Source organism: Peromyscus eremicus, chromosome 4 (assembly GCF_949786415.1).
Source record: "Peromyscus eremicus chromosome 4, PerEre_H2_v1, whole genome shotgun sequence".
NCBI lineage: Eukaryota > Metazoa > Chordata > Mammalia > Rodentia > Cricetidae > Peromyscus > Peromyscus eremicus.
Window position 1 is genome coordinate 13,117,814 of NC_081419.1, and position 26,182 is coordinate 13,143,995.

The following is a 26,182-nucleotide window of genomic DNA, read 5'->3' on the forward strand; positions in this document are numbered from 1 at the left end:
TGATATTTTAAAAAAATAAATATTGAATTTCAATCAAAATTTTAGACTCAATAACCAAAGGGTCAAAAACTGTTAGGAAAACAAGAAAAAAAAAGAAGAAAAGAAAAAGAAAGAAAGGAAAATTAACTTTTAGCTAACAATGTAAGTTGTTTAAAATTTCTAGCACTTAACCTATCTGGGTTTTAAGATTACTTTATTAAAAAATACAAGAAATCTGAAAAAAGATCAGTACAATTATCTTAATGTACAAAGTCATAAGCTGTAGCAGTTTTTAACTAAAATTTAAAAACACAACAAGGAGGGCAGCCCTTTAGACCAATTTATTTTATACCCTTTTAAAACATCAAATCATCATCCAACAAAGGACAGTGAAGTTTACAGCTGGGACAAGGGTACATGACTCAGGCATCTGCAGTCCATCCTGCCCACTGGACAACTTTGCTGCTGAAATTTCTTAAACCCTACCAAACAAAAACAGAAGGCTGGCTGATACAAATGAGGAGGATTTCCATGTAATTGTCAATTGGCTGTTTAAAAGAGGAAATGCTTCCTGTTTCCCCAGAACAGCAAATAAGCAAGAGCTACATGCAGCAATGTGAGTATTAAGACATTTCTCGAGTCTTCTCAAACAAGTCCAAGGTGGGGATGGGATGAATGACAAAACTGATAGAAAAACACTGCTATTGACATCATAACAAACAATAAATTTAGATAATTTAAAGTTAAAAAAAAAGGCAAGAGGCAGCATTTCAGCAGCAAAGTGCTCAATAAAAAGTATATTGTAGAGGGTACAAGAAAGTTGGAGTATAAGAGGGCAAAAAGTGGGCCAGCGGGATGGCAATGGCCTCAGAGGAAATACGGCGTCGTGGTTCTGGGAGGAATAACACGTTCTGAATCTGGAACTGCCCGGAATAACTTTGGTTCTCTTGTATTGACATCTTTGAAGACCATGATGGAAGCGATGTTTCCACAGCGATAGCAGTAGTTAGGAGCAGACCACACTGTGACCAGCTTCTCATCAAACATAAACTTATAGCCTTCATGCACAAGCTGATGTGCTCTGCAGATGAGTTTTAAGTTGTTGATATGAACAAACTGCAATTTAGAAAGGCTTTGTGAGTATTCCATTCAACAGCTTAATAACCATTCCAAGCAGCAAATATCACTATTGAAGTTATCATGATTCTAAATCCCACTCTATAATCACCCCCAAAATTTCCAGTAACACTTTGGCCCAAGTCTATTCTGAAGTACACGGCCCATAATTTCAAGTTTCCAAGCCAGCTATAGTAATTAGCACCTGTACTCTCAGTTACTTGGAAGGCTGGGTAGGAGGATCACTTGAGTCCACAAGTTTGAGACCAATCTCTGCAACACAGAGACAGCATATCTTTAAAATAGTAATAGTAATAGTAATAGTAATAGTAATAGTAATAGTAATAGTAATAGTAATAGTAATAATAGATGGCTAGGTTGGTAGAGGTGCTTGTCAACAGGCCTGATGACCAAAATTCGATCCCAGAACCTACGTGGTAGGAAGAACTGACTTCTACAAGTTGTCCTATGACCTCTTCACATCCTTCCAACATATATATAGGAAAAATAAGCAAGCAAGCAAGCAAATAAACATTACAGAAAATGTCAGGAGAATCGAGAGTTTGAGGTCAGCCTGGGTCACCAAGTAACAACTGTATCAAGGAAAAAAAAAGTTTCTAGAGGGAAAAGAAATTACATAATTACCACCAGATACAAAACAAAGGATTTCTATTTAATGATATAATAATAACATTACTATCAGCCTTACTATGTGAGGATTTAGTATATGCCACAAAGAGATTATTCTTCTTTGTAACCTGAAAAGGAATGGGTTTAGACTGGGTAAAGTCTTTCCGTGAGGGTAAACCAATGGTCCTAGCACCTAGTTCCATGACTTCATTATGTTGGAACACATCTCAACAGAACATCATCCCTGCGTGAGTGAATGTTATCTGCCCACATATTTGTTCATGGATGCTTTGATGTATCCATTATTTTGTATATGTATAAGGCAAGTAGGTACATAATTTGATAAAGCTGAAGTCATAAAATAGCAGCAGCAGATGTCAGAATTTCTGGTTGTATCTTATTTGTAAATTATTTGCCCTGAAGATTTATAGCAAATAGTTTCTGAATTTTAAAATTGTTGTATTCATGCAGCCAGCACTGCAGATTATCAGAGATCAAAGACTATAATTATGTTTTGTAAATTGTAAGTAAGAAGTTATTTTTATGTTATTACTGTCTAATTGTTCATCCTAATGGTTCTTGTTTTCATCTAGTCTTTCAGTAAGTGCCATGGAACAATATTGAATTCTCTTAGCTCATGTATGTTACTTTACATTTTGAATTCAGGCTAGAGAGATAGATGGTTTAGTGGTTAAGAGCACTGGCTGCTTTCCCACAGGATAGGAGTTTGATTCCCAACCACCACATAGCAGTTCATAACCACCTGTAACTCCAGTCCCAGGGGATCTAACACCTTCTTCTGGCCTCTGCAGGCACTTCATGCACATGGTACACAGACATAGAGTAAAATATAAAGGTTATGCCATACAGAGTAGTATAGCACACCTTTAATCCCAGCACTGGGAAGGCAGAGACAGGTGAGTTCAAGGCCAGCCTTGTCTATATAGTGAGTTGAAGGACAACTAAGAGTTATATAGACCCTGTCTCAGAAAAACAAAACAAAACAAAACAGTTAAAAATTTCATTTAAACAAAAAGTAAAGCTGGGCGGTGGTAGTGCATGCCTTTAATCCCAGCACTCAGGAGGCAGAGCCAGGTGGATCTCTGTGAGTTCAAGGCCAGCCTAGTCTACAGAGCAAGATCCAGGACAGGCACCAAAACTACATAGAGAAACCCTGTCTCAAAAACCCAAAAAGTAAGTAAAATAAAATGTGAAATCAACTGGGATTAGAAGACTGTCAGAATATATGTATGTTTCAGGATAAATATCTGCCATTAAAAACGAACAAACAAAAAAGTTGCCTATTTTGCTCTGGCGATCCTGTTACTTAACTATTTTTTTAATAATATCAGCAGATAATGCTGGAATAGGTGCTTTCACTATAAAATCTCACTGAACCATTCAGGAAGCATAATTCAATCAACTACAGTAGAAATTTGATACACATAGCAATAATAATTTTAGTAAATTAGGCTGTAAGTTTAATATCTGAGATCATCATTATTCTTTTATCAATCAAAGAACTACTTTTCCAAAAATGTTAGCTTTACCTCATTTGTGACTTTTGCTCCAAAAAGCCAACCTGCTCCTCTGGGACTGATTGCCCAAGTGTCTACATCTTCAGGATCTGACCACACCAGGTCACAAAATGCTCCTTTGTGAGGAATTTCCTGATTTCGTTCAATGGTTCGAATTTGATCCAGTGTTTTGATATCAGGAGATAAGCCGCCATGAACACACAAAATTTGTTCATCTATTAACTAGCAAAAAAGAGTAACAAAGGATAATAAACTCAGTCATGTCTAAATTCAACAATAAATACTAAAACTAAATAAATGGCTACAACTGATAAAAATATGTAAGTAATGTTATTGGCAAGAAAAATACTTGAGGTTCTAAGGAGATTCATACAAACTTACAGCTGCTACTGTGAGCATGTCAAAAACTTTGGTACAATATCTCCAGGCATTAGCATTTCCATATTTGGTTTGGCACTCATCTGTAAAGAAAACAGAAATGTTCTCATTAATGAAACAATATATCAAATGCTAGAGTGACTTTTATTAAAAAAGATTCACCTAATCTAGAAAATTATGGTGTATATTTATCCCTAATAGAATTTTCATAAAGAACCAAAAGAAGTCTACTGTCTAACAATACACATATTCTAAGGAAGACTGGGATATAGCTCAGTGGCAGGTGTTGTGGAATATTCCTTTACACTGTGTGAAGATGTGTCACTGTGATTAGCTTAATAAAAAGCTAAAACGGCCAAAAGCTTAGGCAAGAGGTATAGCAGGATAGAGAGAGCACTGGGAAGAAGAGAGGCGGAGTTGCCAGCCACATGGAGAGGAAGCAAGATGGGCAATACAGAGTAAAGGTAACTGAGCCCATTTAAAGGAACATAGAATTAAAAATATGAGTTAATTTAAATTATAAGAGCTAGTTAGAAAAAAAGCCTAAGCTATGACCAAGCTTTCATAATTAATAAGACTCTATGTCAATTTTTGTGAGCTGGTGGCCCAAAGAAAAATCCATCTACAGGCACATGCTTACCTTGCATGTGTAAAGCCCAAGCTCAACCCACAGTACGTATATACATACGTACAAATGAGATGGGACTGGAGAGATGGCTCAGTAGTTAAGAGCACTTGATGCTTAGTTCTCAGCAGCCACATGGCAGCTCACAATTATCTGTTATTCCAGTCAGTGGATCTTACACTCTCTTCTAGCCTCTGCAGGCACCAGGCACAAATGTAGTGCATATATAACATTCAAGCAAAACATTCACATACATAAAATAAAAGCAAATCTTTAAAAACCATAATCCTTTTCATTCCAGAAATGATCCTAAAATGAAGTTGGAAATATTAACTAAAATGTTATGTAGAAGGAAATTATTGGCGTCACATAAGGCAAGCGAAATGCTTTGGTCAGTTATGTTAATGCCAAGTAATTCTATAAAATAGTGCATTTCATTAATATAGGAAGATAATCAAATCAAATAAAGGACCCTTAATTATAGGAGCATGAATAATTCCTATCCCAACATTCTCAGGGCAAAGTTTTTTTTTTTTTTAAAATGAGATCTGAAAACTGCAACTAAATGCTGACATCCAGTCAAATTCTAACAGGTAGAACTAATTAGACTCACAATATTACAAATGGCCAGGGAAATGGCTCACCAGTTAAAGGCACTGCTTTTAAGCCTGATGATCTGATTTTGATCCCCAGGACCCACATGGTACAGAGAGAGAACTAACTCCTCTGACCTCCACAGACATGCACATACATTCTCAGGGATCCGACTTCATCTGCCTCCTGAGTGCTGGGATTAAAGGCATGAGCCACCACAGCCCAGCTTCATACATTCTCACAGACATTCATGAGAGAACATGAGCATATGTGCATACACATACACACACACACACACACACACACACACACACACACACACACACAAACAAATGTAATTAAAAAATTCAAGTCCCCAATGTATGTTTATCAGTGTGACTTAAGCAACCAATATAATTAATAGCTACCTAAGGCTTTAAATCACTGTAAATGCCATGGTAAATAAAATTATCCTTTTCCTAAGTAGCTACTAATCTTGCTAAATAAAACTATAAAAACTACTAAGTGAACACACTTCTGGGAAAGAGAAAATTTAACACCTAATTCTGTACTGTTATCATTTCTTCAGCCAAAGCATACTGAGCAAAAGGTAGGTCCTACATCCTTCGCCCTTTTTTGCTCCTTTGCCCTACAATGAAGAATGTGGTATAATTAATTACACACATAAACCATTTATCTCTTAGACACATATTTTTGAGTATCCATAATCTAAAAGTCTAAAATTTACCATGCTGCAAAAAAACTAAACTTTCTAAGCATCAAGATGATTACATGACAAATTCTATAAAAGATCTCAATCAAAATGGAAACACATTAAAAATAAATATTGGGAGGCTGAAAAACAACTGGGAGGTTGAAGTGATGGCTCAGTGGTTAAGAGCTGTGGTAGTTTGAAGGTAATTGCCCCCCTAAGCTCATAGGGTGTGGCATTATTAGGAGGTGTGGCTTTGGAGTGGATATAGCCTTGTTGGAGGAAGTACGTTTTTGTGGAGGCAGGCTTTGAGGTCTCATATATGCTCAAGCCACACTCAGTCTCAGTTCACTTCCTGTTGTCTATGAGTAATGATGTAGGATTCTCCTTCTCCAGCACCATGTTTGCCTGCTTGCCACCATGTCACATCATGATGATAATGGACTAAACCTTTGAAAATGTAAGTCACCCCAATTAAATGTTTTTCTTTATAAGAGTTGCTGTGGTCATGGTGTCTCTTCACAGCAACAGAAACCCTAACTAAGACAAGAGCATTTAATGGTTCTGCAGAGGACCTGGATTCAGATCCCAGCACCCACATTGTGCATAGACATACATGCAAACAAACATTCATACTCATAAGATAAAAATGAATAAGTCTTAAAAATAAAATAAGTAGCCAGGCAGTGGTGGTACATGCCTTTAATCCCATCCCTCGGGAGGCACAAGCAGGCAGATCTCTTTGAGTTCCAAGATAGCCAGGACTGTTTCACAGAGAAACCCTGTCTAGAAAAACAAAAAACAAACAAACAAACAAACAAAGTGAAAGCCAGATGTGGTGACACATACTTCCAATTTCTGTACTGGGGAGGAACAGGCAGGTAGATTGTGAGGTGGTTGACATAGGAAGTTCTAGGTCAGTCAGGGATGCATAGTGAGTATGAAAAAGAAATTTAAAAATATAATTATAAATAAAATAAAGATTGGGATAGCAATCTCAGGCTCAAGCCTGAGTTTAATTCTCAGAATTCACATGGTTGTAGAAAAGAACCAAGTCCTATAAATTGTTGTCTGACCTCCACACATGGCCATCGTGCTCACACACATTTTAAAAGTTTATTTCCATATTCCTTTAAAAAATAAGCTGGACGTGGTGGCACATGCTTTTAATCTCAGTACTTAGGAGACACAGGCAAGTGAGTTCAAGGCCATCTAAGTATACATAGTGTGTTCCAGGACAGTCAGAGGTAGGTAGAGAGACCCTGACTCAAACAAACAAACAAACAAATTGTGCCAGACATGGGGATACACATCATTAATCCCAGAACTTGGGAGGCTAAGGCAGGAGGTTACAGAATGAGACCCTGTCTATAAATAGGTAAGCAAACAAATAAATGTTCAGCCAGCAATTGAGAGACTGATTCAGTAATTACTTAATTTTGAGGCTAACTTGGGACACATAGTAAATTCCAGGTCAACCTGAGCTACAGAATGAGATCCTGTCTCAAATAATCAAACAAATGCCTCAGATATGCCTTATCTGAAATATTTTATACCATTTGAGTGCTCAGGCATCTAACCTAAACATTTAGGAGGTAAGACTTGCAGAAAGACTGCCACACAAGTTCAAGGCCAGCCTGTGCCACAAAGCAAACTCCAGTCCCTCCAGATCTATATAGCAAAATCTTGTCTCAAAATTCCAGAAATAAAAAAGAAAGAAAGAAAGGTTTGTGTTCCATGTTTCAGATTTCAGAGTTAGAGTGTAGCTTAGTGGCAAAGTGCTTACCTTTGTCCCTCTACCTGATAAGATCATTTTGTTTTGTTTTTGTGTTGTTGTTGTTTTGAATCAAGGTCTCTCTACAGAGCCCTGGCTGTCCTGGAATTCACTATATAGACCTGGTTGGTCATAAACTCATAAATATCCACCGTCAAAAAAAAAAAAAAAAAAGTGCTTACCTTATATGCCTTGGGCATGTGCATGGCACATTAAAAACCAAAGTATCACAAATCTGAAACTTTTGAGTGTTATGGTGGTGCTCAAAATTTCAGACTTTACAGATGATGATTTGGGGTTGTATAGTTTCAGATTATGGATACTCAATCTGTATTTTACAAAATTACTTTCAGACTACATATATTACATACATAATACATAAAATTGTAATATTTTATGTAATATAACAAAATATATAACACATATATAAATAAAACATAACTGTGATTAGATTTGTGTCTTATCCTCAAGAAATCTCATGTTTTTCCAAATATTTCAAAAAAAAAAAAAATCCAAAATCTAAACTACTTCTAGACCCAAGTATTTTGGATAAGGGACACTAGATCAATATACCATCCTGGCATCTTGCTCTACAACCATTTTATATTGTGCAATAAATACTCTATGATGTCTAGATTTGTGTGTGTCTGCATGTGGGTTATACATGTGAGTTCAGGTGTTCTTGGGAGTCCAGAGGCATTGGATCCTCTGGAGCTGGAGTTACAGACAGTTATGAGCTGCCTGAATGAGTACTGGGAATTGAACTCCAATCTACAGCAAAGGATCTTAACTGCTGAGCTATTTCTCCAACCCCAATTTAAAAAAAAAAAATTTTTTTAATGTAGATTATTTGCCAGATGGTGGTGGCACAGGCCTTTAATTCCAGCACTGGGAGGCAGAGGCAGGCAGATCTTTATTTATTTATTTATTTATTTTTGTTTTTTTCGAGACAGGGTTTCACTGTGTAGCTTTGCGCCTTTCCTGGAACTCACTCTGTAGCCCAGGCTGGCCTCGAACTCACAGAGATCCACCTGCCTCTGCCTCCTGAGTGCTGGGATTAAAGGCGTGCGCCGCCGCCGCTGCCACTACCACCACCACCCGGCTGGCAGATCTTAATAAAATTACCAAACAAAGCATGTCTCAGAATTTATATTAGTCTTGCTTCACTGAGCTAACATCACAGTATGCTACCCAAAATACTGATTATCCTGCAAAAGAACAAAACATTCAGTTGGGTACGGTGACACATGCTTGTAATCCCAGCATTCCACAGGCTGAGGCAGGGAGATGGAAGCACATTTAAGGTAAGACTGGTCTACAGAGTTCAGACCAGAACCATATAGCAAGACAATTTCAAAAAAAAAAAAAAAAAAAGAAGAAGAAGAAGAAAACAACAACAAAACCAACCCCCCCCCCCCAAAACCCTACTAAATGTCCAACAAGAAACAGACTGATTAATATGATACATCTATACATTGTAATATGATATAGCTATAGAACAACAAGGAACTATAGGTAGTGGTAGATGCCTAGAATCCCAGCACTCAGGACACTGCCACAGGAGGATCATATGATCAAGGCCAGCCAGGATGACAGTGAGCTCTAGGCCACTTTGGGCTTCTATGGAGACATCCTGCCAAAAACAAAATAATAGACCAACCAAAAGACTGAGGAAGTAAAATGGCTAAGCACACAACATAGCATTAAGGAAGGTCTGGGGATATAGCTCAGTAGTAGAGTATTTGCCTAGCATGCATAGGTTCTGGATTCCATTTCCAGCACTGACCAAAATAAAGACTGGAGGAAGGAGGGAATGGGGGATGGGAGGAGGGGGAATGCATGCACAGATAAAACTCCAGTCTTGAATGTGTGTAACATCCACCTTCAGTAGATTCCTATGCCAACAGAATTTGATTACAAAGTTTGAAATGAGACCCAGCAATCTACATTAAATTTTTTTTATTGATTTTTAAACCACGCTGACCTCAAACTCACAGAGATCAGCTTGCTTCTGCCTCCCAGTGCTGGAATTAAAGGCATGTGCCACCACCATCTGGCAAATAATCTACATTTAAAAAAAAAAAATTTTTTTAAATTGGGGTTGTCGAAATAGCTCAGCAGTTAAGATCCTTTGCTGCAGATTGGAGTTCAATTCCCAGTACCCATTCAGGCAGCTCATAACTGTAACTCCAGCTCCAAAGGATCCAATGCCTCTGGACTCCCAAGAACACCTGAACTCACATGTATAACCCACATGCAGACACACATAAATCTAGACATAATTAAAAATAATAATCTTATAAAAATTTTATTATATTTATTCATTCTGTGTGTTTATTGGGAGTTATGCTGCAGCAGCACCTGTGTGTGGAGGTCAGAGAATAACGTTCAGGAGGAGTAGGTTCTCTTTGTCCACCATGTGGGCCCTGGTAAACAAACTCTAGCTATTAGGCTTTAGCAAGTGCCTTTACCCATTGGGCCATCTCACAGGCCCAGAATCTGCATTTTAAACAAGCACTCAAAGTGATTCCAAAGTGGGAAATTTAAGATTACAGTTTTTTCACACAGATTTGGAAAGATATAGACTAAAGCCTTAGTAGTAGTAGTCTTCCACTATATGCAAGATTTTCAGCTGACTGGGAGAAATGTGGAGTCAAGTAGAAAAAAAACAAAACAAAACAACAAAAACAAAGTACATATACAACTTTTTCCCCCAAAAAGTAAAATACTACTCAGAATCAGAGAAAAGAAGGTCTTACCATAAAATCCATACACCTGTGTTATCTGTCTACTCTCATGATTTCCTCTTAAAAGTGTAATACGATCAGGCCATTTAGCCTTTAATGCAAGAAGATAAGTGAAGGTCTCCAAACTATAGTAACCTCTGTCTACAAAATCACCCTGTAAAGTAAAAGTTTACAGTTACAAACCATACAATAGCTGTAATAGCCCAAAGAACAACAGTAAGGAGCTGTACATTATTTTAAAGAAATAATTTCTTAAAACTTATTTAGAAACAGGATCTGTTTCTCTACAAGCATGAGGGGCTTCGAATCCCTATTACCTATGTAAAAAGATGGCTGCACACACTTATAACCCAAGCACTGAGGGACTGAGACAGGGGAAGCCTTGGTGAAACCTACTGAAATCCAGAGAGTTTCTGGTTCAGTGAGAGACTCTGTTCTCAAGGCAATAAAGTGGAGAGCAAGCCCGGTTCTCCTAGCAAGCTTCAGGTCAGCCAAGACAACACAGTGAGACCCCTCATAAAAAAGAAAAGAAAAAAATAAGCCCCCACACACAACTCTACATGTATGAAATACTATTTACCCTTCCAATTAATGTCTGACTTGGGCTAATATTATACCAATATTCAGAAAATAGCTTTAAAAAATAGTAATACTGGGCTGGAGAGGTGACTCTATGGTTAAGAGCACTGAATGTTTTCCCAGAGGACCCAAGTTCTATTAATAACCATCTGTAACTCCAGTTCCAGGGTATATGACACCCTTTTCTGGCCTCCATGAGCATCAAGCATGCATGTGGCATATAGACATAAATGAAAGCAAAACACCCATACACCTAATCAATAATAATAAACTTAAAAAAAAACCCTTAAAATACTACTAATAATTAGGAAGGTGACAGAGAACTTTGCAATGGCACTTGTTCTTGTAGAGGGCCTGGGTTTAATTCCTAGACCCATACGGTGGTTCACACCATCTGTAACTCAAGATCCATAGGACCCAATGAACTCTTCTGACCTCCCTAAGCAGAAGGCACACACATATGGTGCAGACACACACTCAAGCAAAACACTCATACACATAAAATAAGATAAATAAATTGTCAAAAATTTTCTTTCTTTTTTTTTTTTTTTAAGATTTATTTATTTATTATGTGTACAACATGTATGACTGTAGGCCAGAAGAGGGCGCCAGATCTCATAACAGATGGTTGTGAGCCACCATGTGGTTGCTGGGAATTGAACTCAGGACCTCTGGAAGAGCAGTCAGTGCTCTTAACCTCTGAGCCATCTCTCCAGCCCTGTCAAAAATTTTCTAATCAATGGGCTGAAAAGATAGCTTAGTGGGTAAAGTACTTGCCTTCCAGGTATGAGCCTCTACCTAAATTCAATCCCCAGAACCCACATAGAAACAGCAAGGCATGGTGCCATGTGCTGGTAATAATCTAGTACTAGGGAGGCAGAGACAAGCAGAACCTTGGGACTTTCGGAGAGCCAGCCTAGCCTACTTAGAGAGTTCCAGAGTAATGAGAGGCGTTGTCTCAAGAACAGGGGGATGGCACCTAAGGAACAACAGCCAAGGTTGTCCAATATGCGCGCACGCACACACACACACACACACACACACACACACACACACACAGGATTCAGAAAAGTTCAACATTATATTAAAAAAGCAAAGTAAAAAAAAAAAAGTCCACCACAATAGCAAGTGTGTATTAGGAAAAAGTATGAAATACCAAACTATACCTGCATGTATTCATAAATGTATTCCATCCACAGACTAAACCAGAGGTTCAATGTGGTCCTCCTGCCATTACTGGCAGTCACAACCCAGTCCTATTTGTACAGTAAATTTACAAACATAGCAATTATATATAAGTAGAAGACATGACAAAACATAGAAAAGTACAGACTCAACTTTTCTCACATTTAAATAGCAGTTATTATAGAATTTGTATCTAATAAGCCAGATTGTAAAGCCTTTTGATTTTAAATAAACACTAGGCATTACTAGTGTTTACATACCATAAATATGTAGTTCGTGTCAGGAACCTGACCTCCAGTTCTGAACAGTTCACAAAGATCATAGAACTGTAAAAGAAAAGCAATATATGCTGATTACAAACTCCTGTGAAAGAGTTAAGAAAAACTGAGAATGAGATATATAAAGAAACAGTTAAAAAGACTTCAAATATTTACATTTGTAAGAAGAAATAAAGTATAAGCAAAACTGCCAAGATTTAATTTCCAAACCTTAAAAGCTCTTGGAGATCTCCAAAAATTTTAGTTCATGTTACAATAACAACAAATTGGTAAAAGTTGGAGACATGCCTCAGAGGTTAAAAACACTGGCTGCTTTTCCAGAGAACTTAGTCTGATTCCAGCACACACATGGTAGCTCACAATCATTTGTAACTCCAGTCCTAGGTGTTATGTGATATTTTGTTTGTGTTCTGACAAATAAATTTTGCCTGAAGATCAGAGGGTGGCACACATCTTTAATCCCAGCACTTGGGAGGAAGATCAGGAGTTCAAGGCCACCCTGGGCTTCACGAGATTGATCCAGTCTAAAAGAGAAACAGAGCCAGGTGGTGGTGGTGGTGCACGTCTTTGATCCCAGCACCAGGGAGGTGGAGACAGGAATATACAATGGGTGGAGACAGGATCTTGGCTCATTCAGTCTGAGGATTCGTAGAGTAAGAAATGGCTGCTGCTCTGCTTCTTTGTTCTTTCAGCTTTCACCCTCAATATCTGATTCTGGGTTTTTATTGTTAAGACTAATTAGGATTCACAGTTTACCAAAGGGATCTGACACTCTCTTCTGGTCTCTGTGCACATAGTGCACAGACACACAGACATACATGCTGGTAAAACAGCCATACACATATATAAAAACAAAGGAAAAAATTATATATGTAACATATTAGAAATTAAAACAAGATTTTTAACATTTAAATTTTAGATCATTAAAGAGTAACATAAATCTATTTTGATAAATATAAACCATGTTTTAAAAAATAAAACTAAGTGAATTAAGAGAATAAGCATGGCTATACATTTTGGCAATTTTTTACACATTTACCTTACTAAAAGATATCTAGAGGCCCATAATCTTTCTCTGTACTACTGGGATACATTGATTAAACTATACAATGTCAGCTTCATACAAATATACACAAAACAGATTAATGGTTTGGGGATGGTTTTGTTTTTTTGTTTTGTCTTTTGTCTTTTGAGACAAGTTCTCACTATGGGGCCTAGACTAGCTTTGAATTTGCAATTTCTGCCTCTGTTTCCCAAGGGCTGGGAGAAGAGTATGTTAACATTTTCACACTACTGTGCATACTCTACTTTTAATATTATGCCAAAATCCAGCAAGTGGCAGCTTAAGAAAAATAAAGAATAATTTACAATATAAAATCCAAAACTATAGCTGAGTGAATCTAACATCATACCACAATGTGGTCAGACTATTGCTATCTGCTTTCAGTAAATGATATGTTCATTAGGAATATGAAATGATACTTCTTTTTATGTCATAAAAAATTTGTATATATCATTACTAATCAGAAAAGTCTTTAAAAGCACCAGAAATGGCCAGGCATGGTGATACACTTTTTTAATCCCAGCACTTGGGAGGCAAAGGCAGGTGGAGTTTAAGCCAGCCTGGTTTACATAGCAAGTTCCAGGCCAGCTGGAGTTACGTAGTAGGACCCTATCTCAAAAAAAAAAAAAAAAAAGTTTGGTTCATAGTTAAACTGAACTTTCCCAAATCCAAATTTTCCATTAGTAAACGCAAATATTGTCACTGGCAACAAAAATATCAACTATATCCTTTGAAATAAGTAGCTTACTTTCTTCATCTTTGCAAATATCCAAGCTTAAGTAACGACAATTTGTCACTTTTCTCTCAAGTAAAAAGTAGTATTGGATTTTTTTTTTTCCCAAGACAGGGTTTTCTTGTGTAGCCTTGGCCGTCCTCTATAGACCAGGCTACTGTCCTCAAACTCACAATAGAGCTACTCGCCTCTGCCTCTCCAGTGCTAGGATTAAAGGCACGCTCCATCACACATTTTAGACACACACACACACACACACACACACACACACACACACACCACTGCTTTTACTACTTGTAAGGTCTGTAGGCCACACTTAGAGAATCAGTGTGCAAATTGAAGTGGCTTTTAAAGTAGCTAGTATTTAGCCAAAGTCAAGTTGTGTTGAGTCCTGAAGTCTATAATCTCTTCCCTAGGTCATAATGTCAATGCTTCTTATCATGTTATTGCCAGTATGTTCATTTAGACTCAACTTGATCCTGAAATTAAAGAACGCAATTCTCATAAAAAAAAGTCCCTGGTCAGCTGGGCATGGTGGTACACGCCTTTAATCCCAGCACTCGGAGGCAGAGGCAGGGGGATCTCTGTGAGTTCAAGGCCAACCTGGTCTACAGAGTTACAAGATGGGCTCCAAAACTACACAAATAAACCCTGTCTTGAAAAACAAAACAAAACAAAAACCAAACAAACAAACAAAAAAGGCCTTGGTCACAAGGTACAGTGGCACACACCTGTTAACCCACCACTAGTAAGGCTGAGGCAGAAGGATCCCAAGTTTCAGGCCAGACCTGTGTCTCAAAAAACCATAAGAGAGGCTGGAGAGATAGCTCTGCAGTTAAGATCATTGGATTACTTGATTTATTTAACATTTTAGACACATGCTGCTGGGTGTGGTGGCACACAACTTTAATCCCACTCAGAGGCAGGCAGCTCTCTCTGAGTTGAAGAACAGCCTGGTCTACATAGTGAGTTGCAGGCCAACCAGAGCTATATACTGATACCTTGTCTCAAAAACCAAAAAAAAAAAAAAAGGAAAAAAAATACACATATGCTAAGGTACTGATTAAATTAACATTCTTTATGCAACAAAATGTGAATGTTAATTATATTGGGGGGTGCGAGTTACAAGGAAACTTAAGAAATCCATTCTCTAAAGTTTACAGAATGCTAACAGATCAAAGATGATATCATGAGGCTTCTATTTAGGAGCTGGCATTACAGATGTCCGGCTTATTATAACCTCATCATCCAGAAAACTGCTTGAAAAAGTAAAAAGGAAATATCTTTGTAAGTAGCCAAAATGGTTTTTATTTATGAAGCAGCCTCTACTCAGGAACAATTTAGATACATTTCTGCTCCTACATACCATCATATCAGGGAGGGAACTTGAAGGCAGTCAGCTGTGTGATAGACTATTCACAGCATATTCCAGGTCCTACAGTCCCAACTACACTGTATGTACACAGCAGGCTATGAACAAGCTTTTGAGCTTTTAGTTCCCAGTGACAAAGTCCTACAAAATCAGGTAAAGTTAACACAGAGATGGAACACTAACAGTAAGGTCTATCTAATGTTAAGGTGTACCCTCTTGTCAGTGCTTTGGAATTCCTATAAACAAACAAAAGCCAGCAGGTAGGGGCTGGAGAAATGGCTTAGTAGTTAAGAGCATGAACTGCTCCTCCTGAGGACCAGCATTTAATTACTGGCTCCCATATTAGGTAGCTCACTACTGTTAGGATTCTGCCACTCCAGCTGTATGACCGCACATACGCAGTTCAGTAGCTGAGTAAGGGATCTTACATCTTACATCATCAGTGCACTGCGTGATTGCGCAAATGCGCACAGCACAGTCACACAATCAGCGCATGCATGGTGTAGCTCTTTAAGCCCACCTGTGTATGTGCAGGGGAATCCTTAAAAAGGACTCCTCTTTCCTTCCCACCCTGCCCCCCACTCTTTCTCTCCTGCATGTGTCTCTGCCCCAGGTCTGGCCAGGCTCTCTTCTGTGTCCCCCTTCCTCCTAATAAAGCTCTGATACTGGGTTTTGTCATGCCTCTGACCTTTCCTTGCACACTAACAGTGCCACTTATTTCAAACCAACATTGGTGCTGTGACAGAATAGGCTCTCCCAATGCTCTGTGTCCAAGACCCTGTACCCAGGGGTTACTGGACCTACAACTGCCCGCACAACACACCAGCTAACCAGATTGGTGAGTTTTCCTTTTCTGATCCCTCGCCATGACTGTAGCCTGAGATATATTTCTCGTGCTGGACCCCTGGGGGGATTCTCAGGCTGCGTACCACAACATATTCTCTCTTGACGAAGTATTGAATGCTGTCTGGACTCCTGGGGGGTCCTCCAGTATGCATGACCCCTAGCCCTTGCCCCTCCTGTGATAACTTGTACTGTGGGTAACTTGTACTGTTAATTTATGCCGGTCCGCAGATTACCTACCCTCGGGGATGCCTGGGATGGGAGTCTTGGATCCCATTTGTTATTTTAACTTTTTTTTTTCCACTTGGTTGCAGTCATTGGACATAGAGGCTTCTTCCTCTTGGTCCCACTCCTTTTCTGAGAAATGCCTTAAATATCCCCAGATACCAGTAAATTTGGCCATGTAATGGCTGCTTCAACCCTGGTATTTCACAGGAATTATCTAACTTCTGCCAGTGAACAGGCAAATGAAAAGAGTTACCTTGTCCCCACACTTTCCCTCCCTTTCTGAGTCTTTCTTTCCTGTCCACTTGCATTCCCGAGTGAGGAATCTCTGACTCTAAAGAACCTTCATTTACTGACCTCTGCTCTGTTCTCTGGTACGGGGTGGGCCGCTAAGCATGGACAGGTCAGGAAGTAGGCTAGGACGCATACAAATAAGTTTACAATCAGAACCCACATTAGGATCATAATAATCCTGATGGCTCTCTAGCCAGAGATCAGTTTACAACCTGCCTCCTGGCAGGTCTTCCTAAAGCTGTCCTCAAGCCAGCAAACTATCAAAAAAAAGAAAAAAAAAAATTCAAGTTATGAAATAAAATCTGTCTCTTGTCTCCCAGAGCTCCCTGACATTAGGGCTAAACTTAAGCATCTGGAGAGCAAAGCTTCTGACCCCACAGGTGGAAGTTTCAGCTGTAGCATTTAAGGTGTACCATGGGAGAGATGAAAAAGCCCACCCCCCCAACTGCCAAATGCTGGCACACACTATCCGAACAGCTGCTGCATAAGGGCTTCTAGCTCCCTGTTTTACAAGGCCATGTGGGATAGTGTGTGCTCTGCCGGGCCATCAACTGAGACTTGTTCAAAGTGCCACCTAGAGAGACAACGGGTCAGCTGACTGACCTCATGTACCTGGTGGCATGGGGACATTAAACAAAGACCTCCAGCAGACCTCCTAGGCTTGGCCACGGGCTCACAGGAAACCCAGGATGCAATGGGGCGATCCATTTCCTTCCTGTTGGACACCGAGCCACTTACTCAGTCCTGAGGGAGTTTTGGGGTCCCACCTCTCCTTGTTTCCCTATTGTTGGGGTAGGGGAACAGCCTTACCCACCTCACCAGATTTAATTGTCCTTTCAGGGGTACCTAATGGGAAGAGAGTTTCCAGCTAAGGTAGGAGCTTTCGTTTCATTTGCTCCCTTCATGTGCCTCACTCCAGACAGGTCAGCAGTGCTTCTCCTTCTCATGCACAGGGACACAAACAGGGCCCTGCTCTCTCTCAAGTTCCAGAGGACATAGGATCCTTGTCACCAATTCCAGAAGAATGAGGTCTCACCCCTTCCTGGTTCCCTCTTCTAATGAACAATTGTTACGGATCACCATAGAGCTGGAGTCCAAGGACCATCAGATATACCCAGGTGGTAACAGTTTAAAGGTATTTACACCCCCAGACCAAAAAGTGTCTGGGCCCTGCAAAAAACAGACTTTAATATAACAATCTATTACTGTTAAATGCTCTCAACAATTGATCACCTGTGTCTCCTGGATGCTAAACTAATAAAGGAAACAGGTGCCTTAAAATAATGTCTCTGATAAGGTTTATCTCGGGTCTCTCTCTCACTAATACTAACCAATATAAGCAGAGTACTAAAACATTACAATAATATGGTCACTGGCTCAAGATTTTAAATTTCCCATGGCTGCTTCTTAATATGTTTAAAAACTTTTCCAAGTTCCAGAGAATCTACCTGGACAGCTCGGATCTGCTTCAGATAGCATCTTGTCAGACAGAAGCAGCCAGAGTCTCAAGCCAAGAAAGATGAACAGCTCTAAGGCAGCAGGACAGCCCACCATCCCAGGACCAGTCTACCTCAGAAGCCTCCCCCTTCCCTACCCCCCCAAGAGTCAACCGACGCCCACTGAGTCAGCTGGAAGCAGTTTTCTGGGAGAACTGATGCCCCTATTCCTGTTCACCCGCTTTTTTATAATAAGCAAAAAGTCTATAATGTTAGGATTCTGCCACTCCAGCTATATGACTACACATGTGCCATTCAGCAGCTAAGCAAGGGGTCTTATGTCTTACTTCATCAGTGTGCTGCATGATTGCACAAATGTGCGCAGCACGGTCACGCAATCAGCGCATGTGTGGTATAGCTCCATAAGCCCATCTGTGCATGTGCAGGGGCATCCTTAAAAAGCCCGGACACAGACTCCTCCCTTCTTTTCTGCTCTTTCTTCCCTCTGCCCCTCCGACATGTGTCTCTGCCCCAGGCCTGGCCATGCTCTCTTCTGTGTCCCCCTTTCTCCTAATAAAGCTCTGATACTGGGTTTTGTCATCCCTCTGACCTTTCCTCGCACGCTAACAGCACTGCATATTTAAAACCAACAATTACCACCTGAATTCCAACTCCAGGAGATCCAACTCCTCTGGCTTCTATGGGTGCCTTCACACACATGGACATTACATAACACACACACACACACACACACACACACACACTTAAAAATAATAAAATAAAAAAATGAAAAAAAAAAAAAAAAGCTAGCAGCTATTCCAGGTCCTACAGTGCCAATGAAAAAATGAACTAAATCTTTTTTATCTCATTCTATCAGTGACTTGCTACAAAAATCTTGCAATAATTTACTTTTCTTAACTTTTGCTATTCTCATTCTCACTAAAGAAATGATCAGATTCTAATAAGACATTAATGAATGAACAAGGAAAGCACTTAAAACCAAACCATCTCCTGTTAACTATAATTATTATGAGTGTCTATGTTATATTTTGCATCTTCCACCATAATGGGACACCCCACACTGCTCCACAGAACACCACAGCAGTCTATATATTTTACAAGAGGAATTCAAAGTTCATGAAATATTTGACTACCGCTTTTATTTGCCAGTACAGTGAACCAAGAACCACACATGGCATGAAAACTAACACCACCTAAATCACCAGCTACATTTTATTTTGCAGCACAAGTTAGAAACAAATGGACACTGACCCTATAAACCCTAAAACTTCCTTGTGAAATTTACCTGTCCATGTATGTCCCCACACACTGTTACTGGTGTTGACACCGGCTGAACATTCGACTCTTCCAAGAGCAGATCGCAAACATAGTCACACAGCCGCTGAAAGGAGAGAGGGAAGAAAATGTCAACTTCTATGACAATATTAAAACTAAGGGTCAAATAAAAAATACAAGGACTAATATTTAGAAAAAACTAAGTCTTCTTAAAAAAAATAATTTATGTGCCATGAGTATTTTGCTTACATGTACCACTTGTATGCCTGGTACCTAAGGAAGTCAGAAAACACCTCAGATCCCCTTAAGCTAGAGTTAATGTGAGCAGCTTTGTAGGTGCTGGGAGCTAAACCCAGGTCCTCTACAAGAGCAACAAGTGCTCTTTACCACTGAGCCAACTTTCCAGCTCCCCCAACCTCAAGCCCTTTCTTTTTGATAGGTAAGAGAAGTGTATCATACATTCAAACAACAATAAAAAGAGATACTTAAAAAAAAATTAGCAGACAAAAGCACATGCCTGGGGAGAAAACAGGACCCTGCCCAGTACCATTAAGACCGAGCAGCAGAAAGACACTCATGCAGCTGCCCACCTGGGACAGCTAAGAGGAAACATGACTGGTGAGCAAATATATGGTGGGGTATGGAAGAGAGACAGAATTCATATCCTGTGGAGAGAGGCAGATCTGAAGAGGTGAAGGTGGTGAGGAGACTGAGAAGGGTGGCCTGCTTGCCACCTGCCTGGGTACGTGGCCCTACCATAGTGGATGTCTGTGTTTAGGTCCATGACTCCTGTTACCACTGAAGGCTGAGTGGACAGGGCTGCACAGAGTTGACCCTGCCCCTCACTGGCAGCAGCACTCTAAAGCTGACCCTGTACACAGAGGTGCAAGGGACCTGGTCCTGAGAGGATGAGAGTGAGAGAGCTGGTTCTGCCAGTCCCCCTCCCCGACATGGTGGGGCGGGTGAGGGAAAGATGCCCTCCCCACCTCGCCCCTCTCCACCTGTGGCAGGCGAGTGAGCTGACCCAGCCTCTCACCAGCTTCAGCACTCAGAAGAGCTGGCCCTGCACCTTGCCTGGGCAACACAGTAGAGCTGGCCCTGGTGGTATGGGTGTGGGTGAGCAGGCCCTGAGGGTCTGAAAGCAGAACTGGCCACGCCCCTTGCTGCTTGTTGCTTAGGGTGAACTAGCTGGGGCAATGCTGAAGAGCTCACCCTGGTGGTGAGGATGGGGGAAGAGCTGGTGGGCTGACCAACCCTGCAACCACCCAGGCCCAGAACCAGGGATATGAGTTGGCCCACCCCAGCATCCACCCATCTATGATCTGCTAGAGCACATGAAGGGAGCGGTCCTGAAGATCCAAAGCTGCAGGATCTCCACAACACAGGGCAACAACAGGATATTCAAGAGGAGTTCTAGTAAGGGCCCAGTTTCAATAATGTAGCAGAAACTAGAGGCCTTGAACCAGACCAATGACCCACTGCAATGAACACTTGCACACAAAGATATATGATATGGACTAAGGGTATACTGTATAACACTACAGCTTCCACGATGAGATTTTTTTTTCCTTTTCTCTTAATTTAATTTAATTTTATTTTTTTTGTGTGTGGGGATGGTTGCAAAGGCAGAGGGTTGATATGAAGGGATGAGGAGATGAATGGGATGGAGATGCATGATGTGAAAACCACAAAGAATTAATAAGTTTAAAAAAAAAAAAGGTAAGGGCTGGAGAGATGGCTCAGAGGTTAAGAGCACTGACTGCTCTTCCAGAGGTCCTGAGTTCAATTCCCAGCAACCACATGGTGGCTCACAACCATCTGTAATGAGATCTGGTGCCCTCTTCTGGCCTGCAGGGATACATGCTGTATACATAATAAATAAATAAATCTTAAAAAAAAAAAAAGGTAAATTAAAAGTGTGTACTCATCATATGACCCAAGAACTATACTAAGTTCATATAAAAATTGTGATTCATTTGTATAACATAGACTACTACTCTAAAATGAACTATACACAATAACCTGAATTAATTTCAAGGGATTTACACTGTCAGAAAAGTATTTGAAGCATACCATATGATTCCATTTACATACAATTATTTTGCTGCTGTTGTTTGATAGGGTTTCATGTACCTCAGACTGGCCTCAATTAGCTGTGCACCAGACTATGAACCAATCCTCTGCCTTCACTTCCCAAGCACTAACATTATAGTGTAACACCAAACCTAGCTATAAAAATTACATTCTTAATCATTGAACCATTTCTCTAGACCCTACATAAATTTCTTTAATGGAAAAAATCATAGAAATGAAGAACAGGGGCCTAAAGAGTTGGTTCAGCAAAATGGGGCACTTGCCACCCAGCTTAACAACCTGAGTTCCATACTTGTGATTCATACGATGGAAGGAGAGGACCAATAAACACACATAAGCACATAATAAATAACTAAAAATGTAATTAGAAAAAAGGAAGAGCCAGGTGTGGTAGCACACACCTTTAATCCTGGCACTCTAGGTGCAGAAGTAAAAGGATCTCAGTAAGTTCCAGGACAGCCTGGTCTATACAGAGAATTCCAGGCCAGCTAGGGCCATTGCCTTAGTTAAGGATTTTATTGCTGTGAGAAGACACCATGACCACGGCAACTCTCTTTTTTTCAGACAGTGTTTCCCTGTGTAGCTTTGGAGCCTGTCCTGGAACTAACTCTGTAGGCCAGGCTGGCCTCAAACTTACAGAGATCCACCTGCCTCTGCCTCCCGAGTGCTGAGTGCTGGGATTAAAGGCGTGCGCCACCACTGCCTGGCTCATGGCAACTCTTATAAAGAAAACATTTAATTGAGGTGGTTTGCTTACAGTTTCAGAAGTTCAGTCCATTATCATCATGATGAAAAGCACGGCAGCGTGCAGGCAGATGTGGTGTTGGAATAGCTAAGAGTCCTACACCTTGTAGGCAATATGAAGTCGACTGACTCAGTGGGCAGTATTCCAAGTATAAGAATCTTCAAAGCCTGCCCCCACAGTGGCACACTTCCTCCAACAAAGCCATACCTTCTAATAGTGCCACTCCTTATGAGATTAAGGAGGCCAATTACATTCAACTACCACATCCATGTAGAGAGACCCTGTTTCAAAACAAAGCAAGCAAGCAAGCAAGTAATCCCCCCGCCCCCCAAAAAAACCAAGCAAGTAAGCAAGGGGCCAGGAGTTGATGGTGTGGTTGTTGGGCTCCCAGGAACTGACAGCATTGGAGTGGACCAGTATTCAGTTGACTGGTTTATAGGGTCCACTGTCGAGTCAGAGCAGATGAGGCGGCAGACTCAGGCTGCAGGAAATCCTTAGAGTATTGCCTCACAGACAATGTTGGCAGGATAGTCAAAAATGAAGTTAATGCAAAAAAGTCACCAAAACCAGAAAATGGATCTACAGTCATTGCTAACTTGTGCCTATGGATCATACAACTGTACCTATCTTATTACAGGGACTTGCTGTGCTTGCAAAGGAAAGACCACCAAATTCCATCAAGTTTCCAGCATTTGGTTGCTACTGTAGATTTACATGATTACAAGGTAGCTTTAATTGCCATGATTTTCCTCCCCACTCTGGAAGTCGAAGAACCTGCAGGACAGCAGATCTCATCTCTGGAGTTGCAGAAGAGTACAAACCCTCATCTCCCCTGATCTAATTTAATCATTGTATTTATTTAATGAGTATACTTATTTAATGACTAGCATCTGTGTACTTTTCTTAAATTGCCTATAACTTTGTTTTTAAATTACCTATTACTTTATTTTATTTTCAAAATAAACTGTTAAAACTGGAGTTGTATGGCAGCTCACAATCTCAAAATCATCTGTAATTCCAGTCCAGGGACACCTAGGGCACCAGGCACAGACATACATGAAGACAAAACACTCATATACACAAATTAAAATTTTTAAAAGGCAACAAGAGGGACTGTTCTTATGTAAGGAGGTGCTCTTGGCATTGTCTTGGGACTCAGTTCATTCACCATGGAAGGAAGCAGGTGAATCTGGCCTATGTGAGAGCAGCACAGTACTTTATAAATCCTGTCAGCAAGGAACCTCTTTCTAGAAGCTTGTCTACTGGTTGTGAATATGTCTGAATTTGACATCTTTGTGACTGAAGGAGAAATAGGAAATGGCTGTATACTAAATGCCGTGTGTCACCAGAAGTCTCTAGGATCATTAAATATGGCTTTGGGGGCAGAAAAGATGGCTCAGTGGACAAGGGCAGGCCTGAGCTTGATCCCTAGAAGCCACATGGAGGAAACAAGAGAACTGACTCTTGCAAGGTGTCCTCTGCACTATGATACATGTATACACACAATAAAAATAAATTAATTTTAGTTAGCTGGGGGTGGTGGTGATGGCACACATCTTTGATTCCAGCATTTGGGAGGCAGAGGCCAGCCTGGCCTACATAGTGAGTTCTAGGTTGGCCAGGGGCTTACAGTAAGACCCTGTTTCAAAATATTAACTAAATAAAATAAAATCATCAAAGAAAGAGATGACTTCGGTGCCTCACAACTCTTGTGTCAATCCTTGGGTAGAAGCTCTCCTCTGAGGCACAGTTACAGGTACTTTGCTCCCAAGAAGAAGGAATGAGGAGAGTCTGATAAATATGTTCTCTGCCTTGGGGTTCATCAACATGTTTTCTTTCTTTTATGTTCTTTTCACGTATCTGGGATTACCCTGGATTATTTTTGGTTTAAATTTTATACAATCTGATTTATAAACATAACTATGGATTCTGTTCTAACTGCAGAAAGGGGTGTTTTTTACTGGAGAAAAGCATTAGGTCTAGAGTAGCTTGTAGTGGGTAGCCATTCCAACCTTGATCTGGAAGTTCCAATCCCCATTGAGGCTTTGGTAACTGTCACACCTACAAGGCAGGGCCAAGAGAGGACCCTGAACGCTGGAGGTAGACCGAGCAGAGTTCTCCAGAGAACACCGCCGGACTGCAACACACCTTTCCCAGACCTTGCAACCTACCTATCCCTTCACTTGTAAGTTACACCACTAAATAACCTCCCATTTAACTACGTGGAGTGGCCTTAATAATTTCACCAATAGTAGCTCTTTCATTTAAAACATGTATGCACCTCTAGTCTGTAAATGGAGTTTGTTTGGCTAACAGTTCTTAAGTCTAGAACAGTACAGCAAACTGCGGTCAGATCTTGGTCTCATTGCTGACTTCACTCTATGACTTCTCATAAGTAGCTTAAGCTTACAGTGAGTCAAGTGTTTCAGAGAGAAACAGAGGATAATAAAAACATAATAAAAACGTTCAGGGAGAGCCTGAGTGAAAGTGCTTTTCACTGTGGGCAACACTCAGTACTCTGCCACCTCCTAGAGGAGATCACATTTCAGAAGACAGCTATGAAAAGTTCATTGCTTGCTAAACACTGCTTAACACATTAGACTGCAAATGCCTCTTTTCATTAATATGGAAGCCTAACAAAATTTTAGTTAACATAGCGATTTCCTTGGCAGGATCGGGTTGCAGGAGGATGTAAAAACTGTACTAACTTTATCTGTTGGGGGGGGGGGGAACCCTGTAAAATTTACTAGACTAATTTTGGAAAATAATACCAATATTAAAGTTATTGACACATCAGTTATTAAAGCATATTCCAAGGCCATTATAATTAAAGTAGTATGATAAAGGACTGAAGCGATCAGTACAATATAAGATTTTAAAAACAAATGCAAATACAAAAAGTTTAGAATATACTTAAGGCAGGGCTAAGGATGTAGCTCATTCAGCAGAGTATCTGCAAACACATGCAAAGCCCTGTGCTTGATCCTCAGCACCCTATAATCCCAGTGCTTGGAGGTAGAGACAGAGAATGAGGACTTCAAGGATATCCTCAACTATATAGTTGGAGACCAACCTGGGCTATTTAAGAACTTGTCTCAAAAAAACAAAAAAATAAGTAAAAACTAAAAACAATGAAAAAACAAAAATCACTGCTTGAGTGGTTGACTTTAGTTTCAAATCTTCCTTCCTCTTTTTTTTTGAGATGGGGACTTTTTAGAGCCCTGACTGTCCTGTAAGACCCTATGTACACCAGACTGGCCTTGAACTCAAAGAGATCCTCCTGCCTCTGCCTCCTGACTGCTGGGATTAAAGGCACATACCACCATGTCCAGCCTTAGTTTCATTTTTTAAAGTCACTAAATTAACTTTGATTTGGGATTAAGGCAGAATTTCCAACAATTTCTGAGATAGTTCTGTCATTCTGTAATATGTAAAAATATAGTGGCGTTCTCATCATTATAAAATCAAAATGTCCATCAATGCTGAAAATGTTGTCTTACAATATCAAATATTCAGCCAAGACTTATAAACTTACAGACTTATAAACAAGCACATCCATTTTATTAGTATGTAAATTTCCTTCCATTTTAATAAGTGATAAAATTACAAAGATACCAAAGGACTTATTTTATTATTATTATTAGTAGTAACTTTATTTTTTGAAACAGGGTTTCTCTGTGTAGCTCTGCTTGTCCTGAAACTCACTCTGTGGACCAGGCTGGCCTCAAACTCAGGGATCCACCAGCCTCTAATTCCTGAGGGCTGAGATTGAAGATGCGTACCACCACACCTGCCTGGCTTCCAAGGACTTCTTTTAAAGTAATTTTAAAAGTAATTTTTAGCCGGGCGGTGGTGGTGCACGCCTTTAATCCCAGCACTCAGGAGGCAGAGGCAGGCGGATCTCTGAGTTTGAGGCCAGCCTGGTCTGCAGAGCGAGATCCAGGACAGGCACCAAAAACTACACAGA

The 26,182-nt window shown here is 40.1% G+C and overlaps 1 protein-coding gene and 1 pseudogene across 1 annotated transcript in view; one reads left to right on the top strand and one right to left on the bottom strand.

The window, feature by feature from the left end:
• Window positions 1–305: 305 nt before the first annotated feature.
• Window positions 306–26,182, bottom strand: part of Ppp6c (protein phosphatase 6 catalytic subunit) — a 34,448-nt gene continuing 8,571 nt past the window's right edge. Inside the window, exons 2-7 of the mRNA XM_059260244.1 lie at window positions 19,387–19,482; window positions 12,097–12,162; window positions 10,085–10,226; window positions 3,645–3,724; window positions 3,276–3,485; window positions 306–1,095 (exon numbers count right to left, since the gene is read on the bottom strand). Coding sequence (XP_059116227.1) covers window positions 847–1,095; window positions 3,276–3,485; window positions 3,645–3,724; window positions 10,085–10,226; window positions 12,097–12,162; window positions 19,387–19,482 — 843 coding nt within the window. The 3' untranslated portion in view covers window positions 306–846. The remainder of the gene's footprint in view (window positions 1,096–3,275; window positions 3,486–3,644; window positions 3,725–10,084; window positions 10,227–12,096; window positions 12,163–19,386; window positions 19,483–26,182) is intronic.
• On the top strand, window positions 19,988–22,933 carry LOC131909706 (protein dpy-30 homolog; annotated as a pseudogene).